Here is an 18,421-nt window from a genome sequence, read left to right as displayed (position 1 = left end):
GTATCATATGAGCTAAAGAGCTCCTTATTTCAGCTAATTCACCAGGTCAGGTATATATATGAAAATTCTATCCAGTAGAGAGGCTACTTGATTGACTTACTGGTTGACAGTTCCATGCTGGAGCTGCAAAGTCGCACACTGTAAGCAACGAAACATTCTGGATCCTTCTAAGCCACTGAACTGCCATCTTACCGTTCGTCACCCAGTTCATTCCATTAATGTAGTAGTCACTGGGAATACATTAGAAAAGTAAAAAATGAAAATATCAATTTGTAACTGTACAATATTTTGTTCTGGAGTAGTTTTTTTAATGGGTACTGCCATAAAACATAACAGGAACAGACTGTTGTGCAAACAGCTTGTTATCCAGACGCAGTGAGGTGAGTTTAGTACCAGCAAGGGAATTAGTTCTGTTTATTGACAGCCGGTGGCTGAAAACAAGTACATCTGTTCTTAAATAAGGCTACTTTATACAGTATATTAAGTTTCTCCAGTTGTTTTCTTGCTGTGTAATGTTTCAGTGTAAGAACCTTTGTGCTATAAATTGTGTTTAATTCAACAAAACAGTAGGTTGCATTACAATTAACCACCACCAGATGGTGCAAATGTCACATTTTTTTTTTGAGGCCACAAGCATTCAAATGCATTTTGGCAGCTGGTCTGACTTCTTACAGCCGGTTAAAATAGTTATACAGTGCATTATACTCTAACAAAGCAAATTTTATTCTCTTACATAGTTCGTAGTTCTGCCGGTGGAGGAATTTCCACAGAATTGAAAGCTGGAAGAGACGCGGTGTTCACAACAAACAGTCTCACGGTGGGGTTTTTAGCTCCTGCCTTGGAAAAACCAAACAATTACATCAACAGCCACAGTCCCTTCCCAGAGGCTATTATCCCCCCACTGCTACTATAGGCACCATCTCTCCCTACTATACCTGCCATCCCACAGCCCCAGTCCCTTCCCAGAGGCTATTATCCCCCCACTGCTACTATAGGCACCATCTCTCCCTACTATACCTGCTATCCCACAGCCCCAGTCCCTTCCCAGAGGCTATTATCCCCCCACTGCTACTATAGGCACCATCTCTCCCTACTATACCTGCTATCCCACAGCCCCAGTCCCTTCCCAGAGGCTATTATCCCCCCACTGCTACTATAGGCACCATCTCTCCCTACTATACCTGCTATCCCACAGCCCCAGTCCCTTCCCAGAGGCTATTATCCCACTGCTACTATAGGCACCATCTCTCCCTACTATACCTGCTATCCCACAGCCCCAGTCCCTTCCCAGAGGCTATTATCCCACTGCTACTATAGGCACCATCTCTCCCTACTATACCTGCTATCCCACAGCCCCAGTCCCTTCGCAGAGGCTATTATCCCCACTGCTACTATAGGCACCATCTCTCCCTACTATACCTGCTATCCCACAGCCCCAGTCCCTTCCCAGAGGCTATTATCCCACTGCTACTATAGGCACCATCTCTCCCTACTATACCTGCTATCCCACAGCCACAGTCCCTTCCCAGAGGCCATCTCTCCCTACTATACCTGCTATCCCACAGCCACAGTCCCTTCCCAGAGGCTATTATCACCCCACTGCTAATATAGGCACCATCTCTCCCTACTATACATGCTATCCCACAGCCCCAGTCCCTTCCCAGAGGCTATTATCCCCCACTGCTACTATAGGCACCATCATCAATGATTACAGAAGTGCAATCTTGAAAGGTATCTTCAGGTATTCATAAAGAATATACAATTATAACTAATATAACAGAAAGAAACCCCACTTAGACATTCAATACATACCTTCGGATATGGGATAACAACTGTTTTTGGATACTGATCAGAATCTTCTCCATAAAAAGAATATTCTATGGCCGGTACATCAGTATCATTGAATTCAACATAGGCCAGAGACGCTGCATCCGGTGACCACCATAAAGCATAATTAGTAGAAAACATTTCCTCTGTAATCACAAGACTTATGGTCAGTTCCTCAGGATTGCCCAACTATGTGCAACATCAGGTCTTTTAAAAGGAAAATTAAATTAAGCTCCAACATTATATAAGGTGCTTTTACTAGTTTTTACCTGTTAGAGAGTGCAAACAGAATGCCAGATTTGCAACATTACCCAAATGCTGCCAGCCAAAAATGATTTTAATATTGATTTTTCTGTAAACATTTACCTTCATACACCCAATCTGGAATTCCATTTAAAATTTTATTGTGCTCTCCGTTGGTGGTGATCTGGATACTGCTTCCCCCGGGGGTCTCTTTAATATAAATGTTATTTTCCCACACGTAGGCCTGTGGTAAACAGAACATTGATTAATACCTGGCATTATGTGCTCTGGGCATGGATCCTAATGATGAATACCTGGCATTATATGCTCTGGGCATGGATACTAATGATGAATACCTGGCAATATATGCTCTGGGCATGGATACTAATGATGAATACCTGGCATTATATGCTGTGGGCATGGATCCTAATGATGAATACCTGGCATTATATGCTCTAGGCATGGATACTAATGATGAATACCTGGCATTATATGCTCTGGGCATGGATACTAATGATGAATACCTGGCAATATATGCTCTGGGCATGGATACTAATGATGAATACCTGGCATTATATGCTGTGGGCATGAATACTAATGATGAATACCTGGCATTATATGCTCTGGGCATGGATACTAATGATGAATACCTGGCAATATATGCTCTGGGCATGGATACTAATGATGAATACCTGGCATTATATGCTGTGGGCATGGATCCTAATGATGAATACCTGGCATTATATGCTCTAGGCATGGATACTAATGATGAATACCTGGCATTATATGCTCTGGGCATGGATACTAATGATGAATACCTGGCAATATATGCTCTGGGCATGGATACTAATGATGAATACCTGGCATTATATGCTGTGGGCATGAATACTAATGATGAATACCTGGCAATATATGCTCTGGGCATGGATACTAATGCTGAATACCTGGCATTATATGCTCTGGGCATGGATACTAATGCTGAATACCTGGCATTATATGCTCTGGGCATGGATACTAATGATGAATACCTGGCATTATATGCTCTAGGCATGGATACTAATGATTAATACCTGGCATTATATGCTCTGGGCATGGATACTAATGATGAATACCTGGCATTATATGCTCTAGGCATGGATACTAATGATGAATACCTGGCATTATATGCTGTGGGCATGGATACTAATGCTGAATACCTGGCATTATATGCTGTGGGCATGGATACTAATGATGAATACCTGGCATTATATGCTGTGGGCATGGATACTAATGCTGAATACCTGGCATTATATGCTCTGGGCATGGATACTAATGCTGAATACCTGGCATTATATGCTCTGGGCATGGATCCTAATAATGAATATCTGGCATTATATGCTCTGGGCATGGATACTAATGATGAATACCTGACATTATATGCTCTGGGCATGGATACTAATGATGAATACCTGGCATTATATGCTCTGGGCATGGATACTAATGATGAATACCTGGCATTATATGCTCTGGGCATGGATACTAATGATGAATACCTGGCATTATATGCTCTGGGCATGGATACTAATGATGAATACCTGACATTATATGCTCTGGGCATGGATACTAATGATGAATACCTGGCATTATATGCTCTAGGCATGGATACTAATGATGAATACCTGGCATTATATGCTGTGGGCATGGATACTAATGATGAATACCTGACATTATATGTTCTGGGCATGGATACTAATGATGAATACCTGGCATTATATGCTCTGGGCATGGATACTAATGATGAATACCTGACATTATATGCTGTGGGCATGGATCCTACTGATGAATACCTGGCATTATATGCTGTAGGCATGGATACTAATGATGAATACCTGACATTATATGCTCTGGGCATGGATACTAATGATGAATACCTGACATTATATGCTCTGGGCATGGATACTAATGATGAATACCTGGCATTATATGCTGTGGGCATGGATACTAATGCTGAATACCTGGCATTATATGCTCTGGGCATGGATACTAATGCTGAATACCTGGCATTATATGCTCTGGGCATGGATCCTAATAATGAATATCTGGCATTATATGCTCTGGGCATGGATACTAATGATGAATACCTGACATTATATGCTCTGGGCATGGATACTAATGATGAATACCTGGCATTATATGCTCTGGGCATGGATACTAATGATGAATACCTGGCATTATATGCTCTGGGCATGGATACTAATGATGAATACCTGGCATTATATGCTCTGGGCATGGATACTAATGATGAATACCTGACATTATATGCTCTGGGCATGGATACTAATGATGAATACCTGGCATTATATGCTCTAGGCATGGATACTAATGATGAATACCTGGCATTATATGCTGTGGGCATGGATACTAATGATGAATACCTGACATTATATGTTCTGGGCATGGATACTAATGATGAATACCTGGCATTATATGCTCTGGGCATGGATACTAATGATGAATACCTGACATTATATGCTGTGGGCATGGATCCTACTGATGAATACCTGGCATTATATGCTGTAGGCATGGATACTAATGATGAATACCTGACATTATATGCTCTGGGCATGGATACTAATGATGAATACCTGACATTATATGCTCTGGGCATGGATACTAATGATGAATACCTGGCATTATATGCTCTGGGCATGGATCCTAATGATGAATACCTGGCATTATATGCTCTGGGCATGGACACTAATGATGAATACCTGACATTATATGCTGTGGGCATGGATCCTACTGATGAATACCTGGCATTATATGCTGTGGGCATGGATCCTACTGATGAATACCTGGCATTATATGCTGTGGGCATGGATACTAATGATGAATACCTGAATTATGCGACCAAACCACACTCCCTTTAGGTCTGTTAGGGAAAGCTTATCTGTTACCCTATAAATCTTAAACCTATATAACTTAAAGCAAATATTACATGTCAAAGAGGACTTAAATGTAAAAAAAGCTGAGGACAGACATAAACAGTGCCTCCACCTATGACAATCAAGCCCTATTCAGTGAACTTGGACAACAAAGGCATTGGAGTTAGGGTATGACAGACAATGTAGGCCGCCTTCACTATAGCTTCTTGCCACTTTGGAAAAGTTATTGATGTGACCCATGGAAAATAAAGTCTCTTATTTAAGAGAAAAAAAGTAATCCCTGAAGAATTATTTTTATATGTGATGCAACATACCAGTTTATTACCAACGGGAGACCAAGTTATATACTGAATTTGGTTGGGAAGTACATTTGCGGTCACAATTTCTCTAGGAAGAAAAAAAAATCAAGTAAATAAAAGAAAATATGTATTTAAAAAACAATTCCCTATCACTTCAGTAAACACAATTAAGAGTTTTACAGCTTCTTGGTTTCGATTACAAGGCTAAGGTTAATGATCATTATCTCTATAAACTTTTATGACATCGGGTTAACATTTAAATACATAGAGTACAGCAGGGAAAATCTAATGCACCTGAATGAGATCATAGAGCCCATCAGGAATGAACCGACACTATAGACTTTCTCATACACCACATGGTAAACATTCACGTGGAGTGACAAATATTTCTTATTCTATTATTATGTAGTGTATAATGCATTATAGTGGAGATTTGGCTCTACAAGAGCATAGAGGGGAAGTAGGAAGGGGACAGCATGGGGTTGTGGAAACTGGATATTTATCAACTTTATCAGAAAATTAAGCTTCATATTTGCAAATGGAAGCAACTTACCCTTTTACAGTGTCATAGATATGGTAAGAAGCTGTGTAGGAATGCCTCCATAGCTGGAAGACAAAGCAAAATGCAATGAATATTAAAGACAATTAAGGCACCCTGACAACACAGAGAAACAGAAGTGTAAGTAACTCAAAAATACATTTTTATGCACTGTTTGATTACATTTCCCCACTAGGAGTAGTAAAATAATCATTGTTTACTCCAGGACTAGTAAGCCATAGCAACCTGTTATAGACATGACAATATAATGTACTGTTGCCCTGCATTGGTAAAGTTGGTGTATTTGATTCAGAAACACTACTATAGTTTATATAAATAGGCGGCTGTGTAGCCATGGGGGCAGCCATTCAAGCACAGGATACTTAATAGATAGTGATGGGCGAAATGTTTTGGCAGGCATGGATTCGCAGCGAATTTCCGTGTTTCGCCATTGGCGGATTGTTTCGCAAAACGGATACAAAAATTTGCAGCAGAAAAATGCGCAGCATGTACAAAAATTGTCGTAGGCGCCAAAATAAATAGTCGCAGGCGTCAAAATAAACTTTTTTTATGCGCGACATTTTCACCGTTCTCTGAGAGAATCTTGAGAGATTCGCAAATTTTTTCGGCGACGCGAAACAGGACAGATCCGCTCATCACTATTAATAGATAAATAAGCTGTTTAGCATTCCATTGTATACAACAGAGCTTCTCTTATCTGCTGTGTAACCAGTGCCTTTTCAGGTTTGAATGGCTGTCCCCGTGGCTACACAGCAGCTTGTTTATATAAACTATAGTAGGGTTTCTGAAGAAAACATGGCAGTTGTTCCAGTGCAGGGAAACACTTATATTTTCATTACTATCACTTTCATTTTTTGGTGACTGTTCCTTTAAAGTGCAGATGGATCAGGCCGACGCCTCAGGAAACCACAAACCAACATTCACTTTGAAAAATACCCTCTTACCTTCTCATAGTTGTACTGCAGCAATGCATAATTTCGGTTATCGGACAGGGTATAAAATGAAGAATTGCTGTTGTACTGTTGGATAAACAAATAACATAAATTAAGAATGGGGAATTTGTTTTGGTGTTTTAGGTTCTTAATGAGAAGCACAAGTTTGACCTACTATGGTGGTGTTGGAAATCATTTCAGTTGTTTTCTCATTGTCAACATTATAAATGAGCACATTGTCTTTGGTCCTGAAGAGGAACTCATTTTCTGCAAGAGAAATGAATAAAAGTTACTCTCTCACAGTTACTCTCTCACAGTTACTCTCTCACAGTTACTCTCTCACAGTTACTCTCTCACAGTTACTCTCTCACTAAGGACCAACAACTAAGAGTAGCAGAGGATCTCCCAGTAGGCCCAGGCCCTTGTAGACCCCAGTCTGTGTAAAATACTTGAATTCAATCTACCATGAACCTATATAACCTTTATTTCAGGGATCCTAATTCAGTCTGAGATTCCACCTCACCTCTTTATTAATATTGAAGTGGGAAATTCCACTGTATTTAAGGGGGCTCATTGGGATACAATTTTGGGTCCAAACCCATATGTTAAGAATCACTTGTTTGTAACATTCAACATGGTCTCCATGTTGGCCATGGATGCCATGTTCTTTGGTGGAACTTAGGAAGCCAAGTCCAGCACCAACAAGCTTTCATGCAATTTGAGCCTATGGGATACTGTACATACACAGTGACTGGATACATGTTACCAATGTGATGTCATCAAAATGGCAGCAACTCATGAACTGGAACAAAAGCCAGCCATTTTTCCACTAATCCAATGCTGGCATGGACTAGAGAAAGGCTAAGTAAACCCTCCAAAATGTTTTCCTTTCCTATATGTTGTGAACCCGTATATAGCATTCAGCACTAGTTTAACCATTCTGTATCTCCTCTTTCTCAAAAGCCATTGAATTAACTAAATGGTTGAGTTATCTCTAATAAACAAGATCAGACTGCAAAATAAAGTATATATGTGCATAATGTACTTCTGTAACAACTTTGATGTAAATGTCACATTTCTTGAATATATTTTCTCTAACGTATTTTCTTCAATATATTTTTATTTGCACATTTTGAACTTTAAAATAGTATGTATTTTTATAGATGATCATTTTGTTTTGAGAGAAATTATCCATTTGCTGAAAACTTGTTTCTGTATAGGAATCCTCACAGACTGATTGTATGTTAGTTCACTCCTACTCCTCAGGGAATTCAAACTCACTTTTCCCCTGTGATTTTTCATGGCTGTAGAGCATATTCTGATCTCGCTCTCCTCCACACTTAAATGTTATCTCCAACCTGCCTTTGTTCTGCTGTAGGCATGGAGTGATGTAGGCCAAGGTAACACCATCCATCACAGATAAGTAGCTGGATGCCAGGAGGTATTATTTGGTAATTGGACCTGCATGGGCCCTAATTCCCCTTGACTGGCTATGGAGATTAAGAATGTTTAATGGATTTCCTGGGTCTGTGGGTTATGAACAGGTAAAGTGGGGGAGACTGTGTGGAGCCTGTCACTAAGCATATTCATCAGTCTTCTAGTGACTAAAGTTTGCCCTGAGCCAATACCTCACAAATGCCGTGTTTCTCCGGCAAACAGTCTATGATACATCAAAATGGGAAGCCAGTTTATAACTGGATATTTTATCCACTTCTGATTTATTGCCATGCATATAATTGCTGGCTATTTGTAAAAGTTTATTTTTTCCTTACTCGGCTATTGCATGGAAAACTCCTATACTGGGGAATACTTTGTATTCTAGTAAATATACATAAATGGAGGGCACTCACTTAGCATGCAGAAAAGCAACAATATAGATAATTTGGTGCAAAAAAACCCAAAAACAGTACCCCCTTATAGGGCACCAAGAACAGTAATTTTAAATAGAATAAGGGTTTGCACACAAGAAATACAAGCACAGTGGTAGTATTAAAAAAATATAGTCTTTTATATAATATACAAAAGATTTTTTAAAAGCAGTCAATTTTAATTACAAAGTTACAAAAAGTAAATAGATTAATAAGATGATACATACCACAAAATGTGCATAGGCAAAAGGAGACACACAAGTTAGCGGATACACTTGCCAAAGATGAGAATTACCCCAACGTTTCAGCAAAGAGCCTTTCTCAAGGGGAATCCCGAGGAGATGTTGCCCATAGCAACCAATTAGCAATTGGAACAAAAGCAAAGATCTAATTGGTTGCTATGGGCAACATCACCAGATATTTGTCTCCAATGCTAATAAATACACCCCCCCCCCAGTGTCTTTTGGTTGTCACCCTCATTAATGCTCAAGTGACCAGCTCAAGGGAGGGTTTGTAGTTTTGGGGTGATCATGGTGACAGTATCAAGCAGAGCTGCAAACCGGAATCCAGTGCAAAGGGGAGCATACAAAATGTATTAGGAGGATAAATAAATAGCACAATTTGTAGGGGGCTTATTTAGGTACATATAAACAGAAATATTGTTACCTGAAACCCACTTTAGGCCAAAAGATTTGGCCCTGTACTCATCGCCAAAATAGTCTTCCAGTGTAAACGTCTTGCGGGTATCTTCCTTTCCTGCATAACAAAAACACAGCAAATATAATAGAAATATGTATTACCATTTTCCAAAAAGGAAAAAAAAAAAATTTAGGACCAGATCACATTCTGTTTTCATGAGTAGCTTTTAGCGGGGGGAGTTCATGTAACAATCCAACATCACATCTGCTAACAATTGTGCTACAGGGCGACTTCCAAAATGTAGCGGTCAGCAGGCAGAAACATCACTAGCTCTGGGATATGCAACAAAATTGAAACAATTTCTGGGTTATAATGTTTGTTTTCCTCATTTCTTAGCTGCGGTTTGTAAAGGAAACATCTTTGTTTTGTAGAATGTTAATTACAGGTTATGGAATACTCATCCAGCTGCTGACTTGGCTGGGAAAGAAGCACCATCATTATCATACAGTTAGGGGCAGATTTACTAATACACGAACGGTCCAAAGGCGTCCGAATGCGTTTTTTTCATAATGATCAGTATTTTTTCGACTTTTTCGTCGCATATTTTCAGCAACTTTGCCACCGTCGCAAAAAAATCGGATTGGTTTTTCCGCCATTTCCGCTCAATACGAAAAAATCGCGACGGTGACAAAGTAGTCGCGCAAAATACGATAAAGTTGCGGCGGCGACGAAAAAGTCGTGACAAATACGAAAAAGTCGCAGCGACGACGAAAAGGCGCCAAAATTTTCGTTTCCAATCCGAATTTTTGCCATTCGGGTTTCGGATTCGTGGATTAGTAAATCTTCCCCTTAGACTCATTATTCTCACTGGGTACATTTGGACCAGTGCAATAACTCTTAGCAACCAGCCATAAGCTTTAACCAGTCTATTGCCGATTGGTTACTACACAATGAAAATTTGCCCAAGGCTAGTGATCAGCGAATCTGCCCTGTTTCGATTTGGCGTAAAATTCACATAGCGAGAAGAAAATTCACTAAACGGTGACAAATCCACGAAACATCTTTTTTGTCACCCACTTTTTTTTTAAGCGACAGTGCCTATTTTGACAAATTTTTACGCAGGGAATCTTCACGGAAGTTTCTCAAAACAATTTGCCAATGGCAAAATTTGCTTTGAATCCATGCCTGGCGGGAAAAAATTTCTCATCACTACCCAGGGCTACTAGTGTGATTCAAGGAACTATAAACCACAACCAGAGTAACCTAGAACTGCCGCAAGCACTTTACCCCTGGGCCTTAGCAACCACATATTTGCATCCATAATTCCAATGTTGTAGACAAGAAAAAATAAGCCCCAATTGTTGTCACAGTGCGGAGTGTGGAGTCACAGTGTGGAGTTAAAATGCACTGAGTGCACATGGTGCACTCTTCATTTTTAATAGGGAGCCCACTCCTTCCTTCTGTACATTCTGGGCTGGACTGGGGTGTGCGAGGTCCACCAGGAATGCTACCCCAGGTGCCCCCAAATCCCCGCCCTCCCCCTGAGTCCACCAATCGCATACTTATCTAGGTGCAATTGGGGGAGGGAGGTCAGCAACGGAGATCTGGCAGGACCCACCAGGTTTTTTCCCCAGAGTCCTGCTGGCCCAGTCTGGCCCTGTGTACATTTGTGAGATACTAGTGTCCGTAACCTTGTTTTAAGCTCACAATCCCCAGATCTAGTAACCCATAGCAACAAGTGCACTCACTTTGTGTTGCACTACCTGGTAGAAACTAATTCTAAAGATGTATATGTTCTAAAATGTGTAAAATATTATATATATATATATATATATATATATATATATATAATTTTTTTCAATAAAAACACTTTCTTTTGTATTAAGTCCCTGTGTGTGCGGCACTCTCTATTATATATATACTGTACTATAGTCTGTAAAATGATTCATAGTCATACTGTATAATGTGATGATACTGTATAAAGCAGTTCATTTCTTTACTTCTTAATGAGGAGAGAGACACATTAAGGAAGATAAAACCAAGGACTCAAAATCCTTCAGCATCAGGGTCATATAAGATCTGGGCTGAGTAATGTAAGAACATAGAATAAATATTTCTATGTAAGGAGACATCGTACTGTGCATTACAATTACTTCCTGTGCATTATTAAAGAAGAGCAAAATTACAGCTGCATAATCATGAAAACAAAAAATGTATTACAAGCTTCATCTCATGGAAATAAACTAGTCAATACAGAAATTTTCACTAATTATATTAGTAAAAATATTTTATAATTTTTTTTTTAAATGGCGGAGTTATTTCTGACTATCAGCCCTTTTTATCTTCCCTTCTTTCTCTACATGCAGGCTTTGTGTCAGAGTGGGTTAGTTCTAGTGCATCATTGGCCCAAGTCTGTGTATGGATAGTTTAATTGCATTATCAGGAGACATTTATTATAATGATAACATTGGGTTTTGATGGTTTGTAGGGTAGGTTTAGTTTGAAACAGTAAAAACAAACAGTATGGGGACTGTCAGAAAGGGATGGTTTCAAAGGCAATGGGCAGAACCTCCAGTACTTTCAATATTAAACTGTCTAAATTAACCCATTTCAGCAAACCAGGTGCCACCTTCAGCAATTAATTGGAACACATGGGGTTCTTTGGAATTGAAATACAATTAACCAGGAGTCCTAGTGATGTGTGGGTCATTTGACCTCACTAACGTGCCCCTAGATAACCTGGCCACAATAGGCACCTAATTTTAACTCAACCTGAACCCGCCAATGATATCACAGGGGTGTGGGGCCTGCCACTGATATTACCAACAGGGAGGGTTCACTGGAAGATTGTAGCCAAGGTAATGCGCAGAGCCTCAAGGTCTGACCATACCAAAAGCTGGACCCGCCACCTGCTTGAAACTGCAGCAGCAAATCCATTTTGGTACCCAAAATCGCCCAACTGGTGGACTTACCTGTAGCTCCTGCAGGTATTGTATATACCCACACATGACTTTGCAATAGTCAAAATGAGGCTATAGGTGGTAGACAGTTGGCAATTAAAAATGGTAAAATGTTGTCAGTAGGGCACTTCATTAATGGTCAGAGGTATGAGAAAAGGTATTAAGGTGCGGGTAGCAAGTGTATATATATGGAGAGGTACCCCTCATGCCCTCTTATTATGGTGGCCATAAACTGGTCGATTCTTTTCACTGCTGATGCACCATGTACTGTCCGGCACGGTACAGTGGGAAATGTCTTACAAGCTAACAGACCAACATCAATGATACAAAGATATCATATGGGATAGTCCTGCTCAGTCAGGTTAAAAAGAGAATATGGCCAACTGAAATGGGGCAAACTATGTGCAAAACAGATCCATTCTAAGGCTTTATGATCACTGTATCATTATTAGTTACTCATCTTTCTGTTTGGGCTCTATTCTATTGCTCTTCTAGTTCATTAACTCACTGGTTGCTAGGGTAACTAACAAAGGCATTACCATATCAATATCAGAATGGAGAGCTATAGAATGAGTTGAAGAATAGGAATGTAGCGAACCTAAAAAAAAAAGTTTGCGAACATGTTCGCGAACATACGCCAAAACCCGCGAATATTCGCGAACTTTGCGAACCCCATAGACTTCAATGGGAAGGCGAACATTAAAAACTAGAAAAGCCATTTCTGGCCAGAAAACTGATTTTAAAGTTGTTTAAAGGGTGCCACGACCTGGACAGTGGCATGCAGGAGGGGGATCAAGGGCAAAACCTTCTCTGAAAAATACTTTGTTGGCACAGAGTTGCGCAAAAAACGCAAGCTATTCTAGCGAAAATACGCGGCTTAAACACCATGAAAACGGGATTTGTGTGGCGTATTGTACAATAATTTTGCGACGATAAAAAACGCGGCGCGAACCCAAACTGTGAACATACGCTGAAAGTTCGCGAACATACGCGTTCCCGAACACCCGATGTTCGCGCGAATTTGTTCGCCGGCGAACAGTTCGCTACATCTCTATTGAAGAATAACAAAGAATATCATTGGCCCCCAAAATGTGGGGCTGACCCCACTGAAGGCACTAGAAGCAGTGGCAGGAGAAGGCTAAACTTGAGTGCCAGTTAGGGCAAAATTTGAGAAGAATGGTCATTTGCTCCCCTAGATAAAACACAGGCTGCTCAGTCAGGGTGAAATTTGGGGTGAAACATATTTGCTATTTTACATTAATACTCCACGTAACACAGCATTGAATTGGCCACGGCACGGATGTGAACTTTATACATCATTAAAATAACAAGTCAGAGACTCCTGTAATGATCCTGTCTAGATCTGGGTCTTAAACCATTTTTTTTGTACAAAGTCACAGTATAAATGATTTTGTTTCATAAGAAAGTGGAAGGATTAGATCACTGGCAGCTCATAACTCACCAACAGTTACTTCACACTTTTTCATTGCAGAAAATTCAGTTTTTTCCCCCCACACTCCACACACTGCATGAAAGCCGTCAGCTGTCACCAAACGTGAAGCCAAAACATAGATAATAATGTTAGAATGATTTACAATTCCCAATTTCCAGATGTTTCAGATATTTCTCAAAGTTTCTTTTCCCACGTGTCCGAGTAAAAACAAATGAAAGTGCCTTTGTTTCCAACAGACTGGGTGAAAGGAAAGTCTTGTTTATCTTGCGAAATACACTTTAAAAACTACCTTTTAGACAGTTTATAACTGAACGGGGGACCCCACCCTTCATTTTTGGGTGACTACTTTCCAGTATACATGCATTACATATTTTCACTGATTTTAAAATTTCTTTGTACAGGTATCGGACCCCTTATCCGGAAACCCATTATCCATAAAGTTCCGAATTAAGGAAAGGCAATCTCCCATAGACTCCATTTTAATCAAATAATTCACATTTTCAAAAATTATTTCCTTTTTCTCTGTAATAATAAAACAGAACCTTGTACAGGTATAGGACCCATTATCCAGAATGCTTGGGACCAAGGGTATTCCGGATAAGGGGTCTTTCCGTAATTTGGATCTCCAAACCTTAAGGGGCACATTTACTAATCCACAAATCCGAATCACGAATGGGAAAAAATCGTATTGGAAACGAAAATTTCGTAAGATCGCAAATATCACGAAAATGCTCACGAAAAAAATCGTATTAGTCATGATAATATCGTATTGGCAATCCGAAAGTCACGAAATTTTCGTACCGAACAATTGGAAACAGCGGTAAAACCTTTCCGATTTTTTCGTGCAAATGTCCGAAAAATTCGTGCGGACGCCCGAAAAAAATCGAACTCGAACGCTCGAGTGTTCATGCTTTTGTAAATGTGCCCCTAAGTCTACTAAAAAAATCAATAAAACATTAATTAAACCCAATAGGATTGTTTTGCATCCAATGAGGATTAACTATATCTTAGTTGGGATCAAGTACAAGGTACGGTTTTATTACTACAATTCGGAGCTTTCTGGATAATGGGTTTCCGGATAAGGGATCCCATACCTGTACTTGATCCAAACTAAGATATACTTAATCCTTATTGGAGGCAAAACAATCCTATTGGGTTTAATTACTGTTTAAATAACGTTTTTAGCCAACTTTAGGTAGGAGATCCGAATTACGGAAAGACCTCTTATCCGGAAAACTCCAGGTCCGAGCATTTTGGATAATGGGTCCCATACCTATATATCCAATTGCTCTTTGTATTCTTTGCACCCCTTTGAAACAATGTAGAAGAAACCAGCTGATTAACAGACCTGGAGGAGACCTGACTCCTACATAATTTTAAACAAACACTGCTTTTAACAAAATAAAATTAAAGCACTTATGTAATTAACGCATATTGGAAAGTGGCTTAGAATTACATTACAGTATGTCTTCAGATTTGGACTGGCCCACTGGGATTCTGAGAAGGATTCCAGTTGGCCCCTCCAACGCAAACTGCTTTCTCCTATGGAAGGAGGTGAAAGATTACAATGCGTTACATTGTGGAACATACTGCCATCTTTAATTTTGTGTGTCAGTTTCAGTTAAGCAGAGACAGTATGAGACATGCATCATGGGAGCACTGGAGAAAAGAAAAAAATATATTCTGCTTGTGCAAGTGGTTAATGTAATACTCATTGCCCATTTTTGCAGTGGTCTTGCTGACATGTCTGGGTAATGTGCTCATTATTTGCTTCTCTAGTGATCATACTATCTTTTCTGGGTAATTATGGATAAAGATACTGCCAAAAGGCCTAGAAACCTTAGCACTGTGCTACAGTCTCAGCTTTACTTTCACATTAGGCCGCATACTTTGTTGAGATGGTCCTGCTCACCAGTGGAGATAGAGAAGAGTGTTAGAGATTGGTGGCATGATGTGCATGTCTTGACTCAAGTACCCATGTTGATGGACTCAGTTTAGGACTTATACTTCTTTTAGCAAATAAGCTCTTGATAGTGAAGGCTGACTATGGGAGTTTTAGCCCATCATCACAGGGAAGACTGCCAACTCTTACAAGGGAAAGAAGACAGTCTGGCACAGTAATCATATGCAATGTCTGATGTCCCCCAGTTGCTTTGAGAGCTCCCAATATGTCATGCTGTGTTTAGTTCTGGAATTGCCCAGACTGGTAGGAACTACAACTTAACATGCATTTCATCTATCCACAACGCAGGTAGATCCATAATGATTATCCAGGCAGGAATTTTGCTTCCCTTGTAATAAAAGGTGTAAAGTGCAACCTATCATATGTCTTATTTCAAACAGCAGGCCAAGAATTGATCTGTTTTGTGGGCTGAGTAGTTTTTTTCTATAAACTTCTTACAATAAATTATAGGGTAACACTGGGAGGGGCCTAACAACTTGGCACCCACTGTGATTTTACCTTTCTTTCTCCTTCTTCAGCAGCCAATAGTTTTAGGCTGCTCTCCCAAGGACAAACACTTAAACCACACAATTGACTGTAACTAAATAAAGTTTAAATATATATAACTCCTAATGTGCACCCTGATAGGAAAAAATCCCGTACCAAATAAAGTAGAAGCGGTCCGGGTGTGAATATACCCCAGACCAGTCGTCAGTACTACAATAAGCCAAGGCTGCACAAATTTAAACAAAATCGAATGAAGGCTCACCAGAATCCCGGGTTGGTCCGGGTGCTCAGGGCCCCGAACCCGTAGCTGAAGGGAAGATCCAAAATCTCACATGAAGAACACCGAGCACTCCGGACACGAAGGGTTTGCTTTAAAACAGTCCTTTATTGGTTCATTAAAACATTAGATGCCTAACGCGTTTCGTGCGCGTGTGCACTTAATCATAGGCTAAGCCTATGATTAAGTGCACACACGCACGAAACACGTTAGGCATCTAATGTTTTAATGCTCTCCCAAGGAACCTAAATATTCTTCATGGATTTATTATGGTAGATATGGAGCCAATACCAGAACTGCTACTCAGCTGGTCAGTTAAGTAACACTCAACAAAAGACAAGGTAATGACTATCCATATAAGCAGGGATCCCCAACCTTTTTGACTTGTGAGCTACATGCAAATATAAAAAGTGTTGGTGAGCAACACAAGCGTGCCAATGTGAACTGCTAGGAGGCTCTGCTGTTCTTCTAAAACTTGCCTCCAAGCTAGAAATGTAAAAATGAACACCTACTTTAAAACAACTGGGGACAACATCAAAGGGGTGGGGAGCAATTTGTTGCTCATGAGCCACTGGTTGGGGATCACTGCTCTACAATAACCCATAAGATCAGTTCTAGATAACGCTGTGGAACCTGTTTACTTTTGGATGATTAAGAAGCCAAAAAAAGATCACAATATAGGTACTCTAGGTACTATTTTACTCACTCTTACTGTGGACAAGGTTATTTAGTGCACAAAGGCTGCTGAATCTACTAAATCCATGGTTGGACCTTAACCTTTCAGTTATATAAATATAAGTATTTGTTTGCCATGTCATGGTTATTCAGCATGTTTTTTCTACTACTACCCTACTACCGCAATCCTTCATGTTATAAACATTAGTACCATCTTCTGGGAGGTTCGCATTGGACATTACTTCAAGAAAATTTAAGAAGCATGTTCTGTGTTTTTAACATCAGAGCTATGTGAATATCTAAGTCAAGCCATATTATTAATTATTATTATTCATAATCTGTGAAATAAAGGCAATTCAGTCTGCTTTATATCATCTATAGTTTCCTGTAAATACTCAGTAAAGATTCTTATGGACAAAATGACGTCCATTTTTCATAACGGCACAGAATCTCTATTCCTAGGGGTATAATTAATTAATCTTTTTTTCGTTTTATAGTGCCCCTTGTCTCCTAACAAGATAACTGATGGGAAATCATTGTAGCATCAGCCATATATCCTAGGGCAGAACATATGTCTTCAGTTCATCCCAAATATCTCCCCAACAGGCCTTCAAGCTGGACAGGAGTATCTAGACTCATAAAAAGGGAATTACTCCAAATCTCTTCCTCACCAGCTTTCAGTCTTCCCTCAGTGCCACCTAACATTCTTTTGGGGGGGAGGGCAGGCCAGGCTTCATGAAATCACTACTCTATGCTCATTTTGGATAAACTCTAAGAAAACATCTTCCTCTGACCATAACCCAATATTGTGAGAGGAATTGTGCTGAAATCTGAAGAATGGTAATTCCAAAAAACATTTCAATCTCTCTCTCTCTGAGCCTAGAGAGAGAAAGTTTCAAGTGCAGAGGGTGCAGAGGGCACAGAGGGTAGTTACATTGGCACATCTAAATGCACTGCGATAGTTTATCACAGAGCAATGCTTACCCTTTAGGACATTTAACATAGGTGTACCTTAGCACAAGCAATGTATAGTTTATTATACTGTCTTCACTTTTGTCTCCACAGCAGTAAATACTCCCTGTAAATCTTTGAACAGGATCTTTAATGTTTAAGTCACTTAAGTTACATTGCTCAACACTAGTCTTTACCTTAAATGAACCAAGTCAGACCTGGTATGTCCTTCTCCCTCCCTTGCAAGCTAAGCCATTCTATCCTCTTATCTGCTGACTGCTATATATTCTCTCTGCCCTCAAATGCATCGGACCTGTGCCTCTTTGGCTACATCTTTTCCCTTTATCTGCCCTCCCCTTCTACAT

The 18,421-nt window shown here is 39.9% G+C and overlaps 1 protein-coding gene across 2 annotated transcripts in view; it reads right to left on the bottom strand.

Moving 5' to 3' along the window:
* Positions 1-18,421, bottom strand: part of dpp4 (dipeptidyl-peptidase 4) — a 60,438-nt gene that overhangs the window by 22,555 nt on the left and 19,462 nt on the right. For both annotated transcript variants that reach the window (XM_012970411.3, NM_001016233.4), the window contains 9 exon segments: positions 9,319-9,408; positions 6,960-7,051; positions 6,797-6,871; positions 5,847-5,899; positions 5,309-5,381; positions 2,194-2,314; positions 1,813-1,973; positions 734-837; positions 101-230 (listed from right to left, as the gene is read on the bottom strand). In XM_012970411.3, the coding sequence (XP_012825865.2) occupies positions 101-230; positions 734-837; positions 1,813-1,973; positions 2,194-2,314; positions 5,309-5,381; positions 5,847-5,899; positions 6,797-6,871; positions 6,960-7,051; positions 9,319-9,408 (899 nt within the window).

Source organism: Xenopus tropicalis, chromosome 9 (genome assembly GCF_000004195.4).
Source record: "Xenopus tropicalis strain Nigerian chromosome 9, UCB_Xtro_10.0, whole genome shotgun sequence".
In the NCBI taxonomy this organism is placed as follows: Eukaryota; Metazoa; Chordata; class Amphibia; order Anura; family Pipidae; genus Xenopus; species Xenopus tropicalis.
This window is presented reverse-complemented; position numbering and strand designations above follow the sequence as displayed.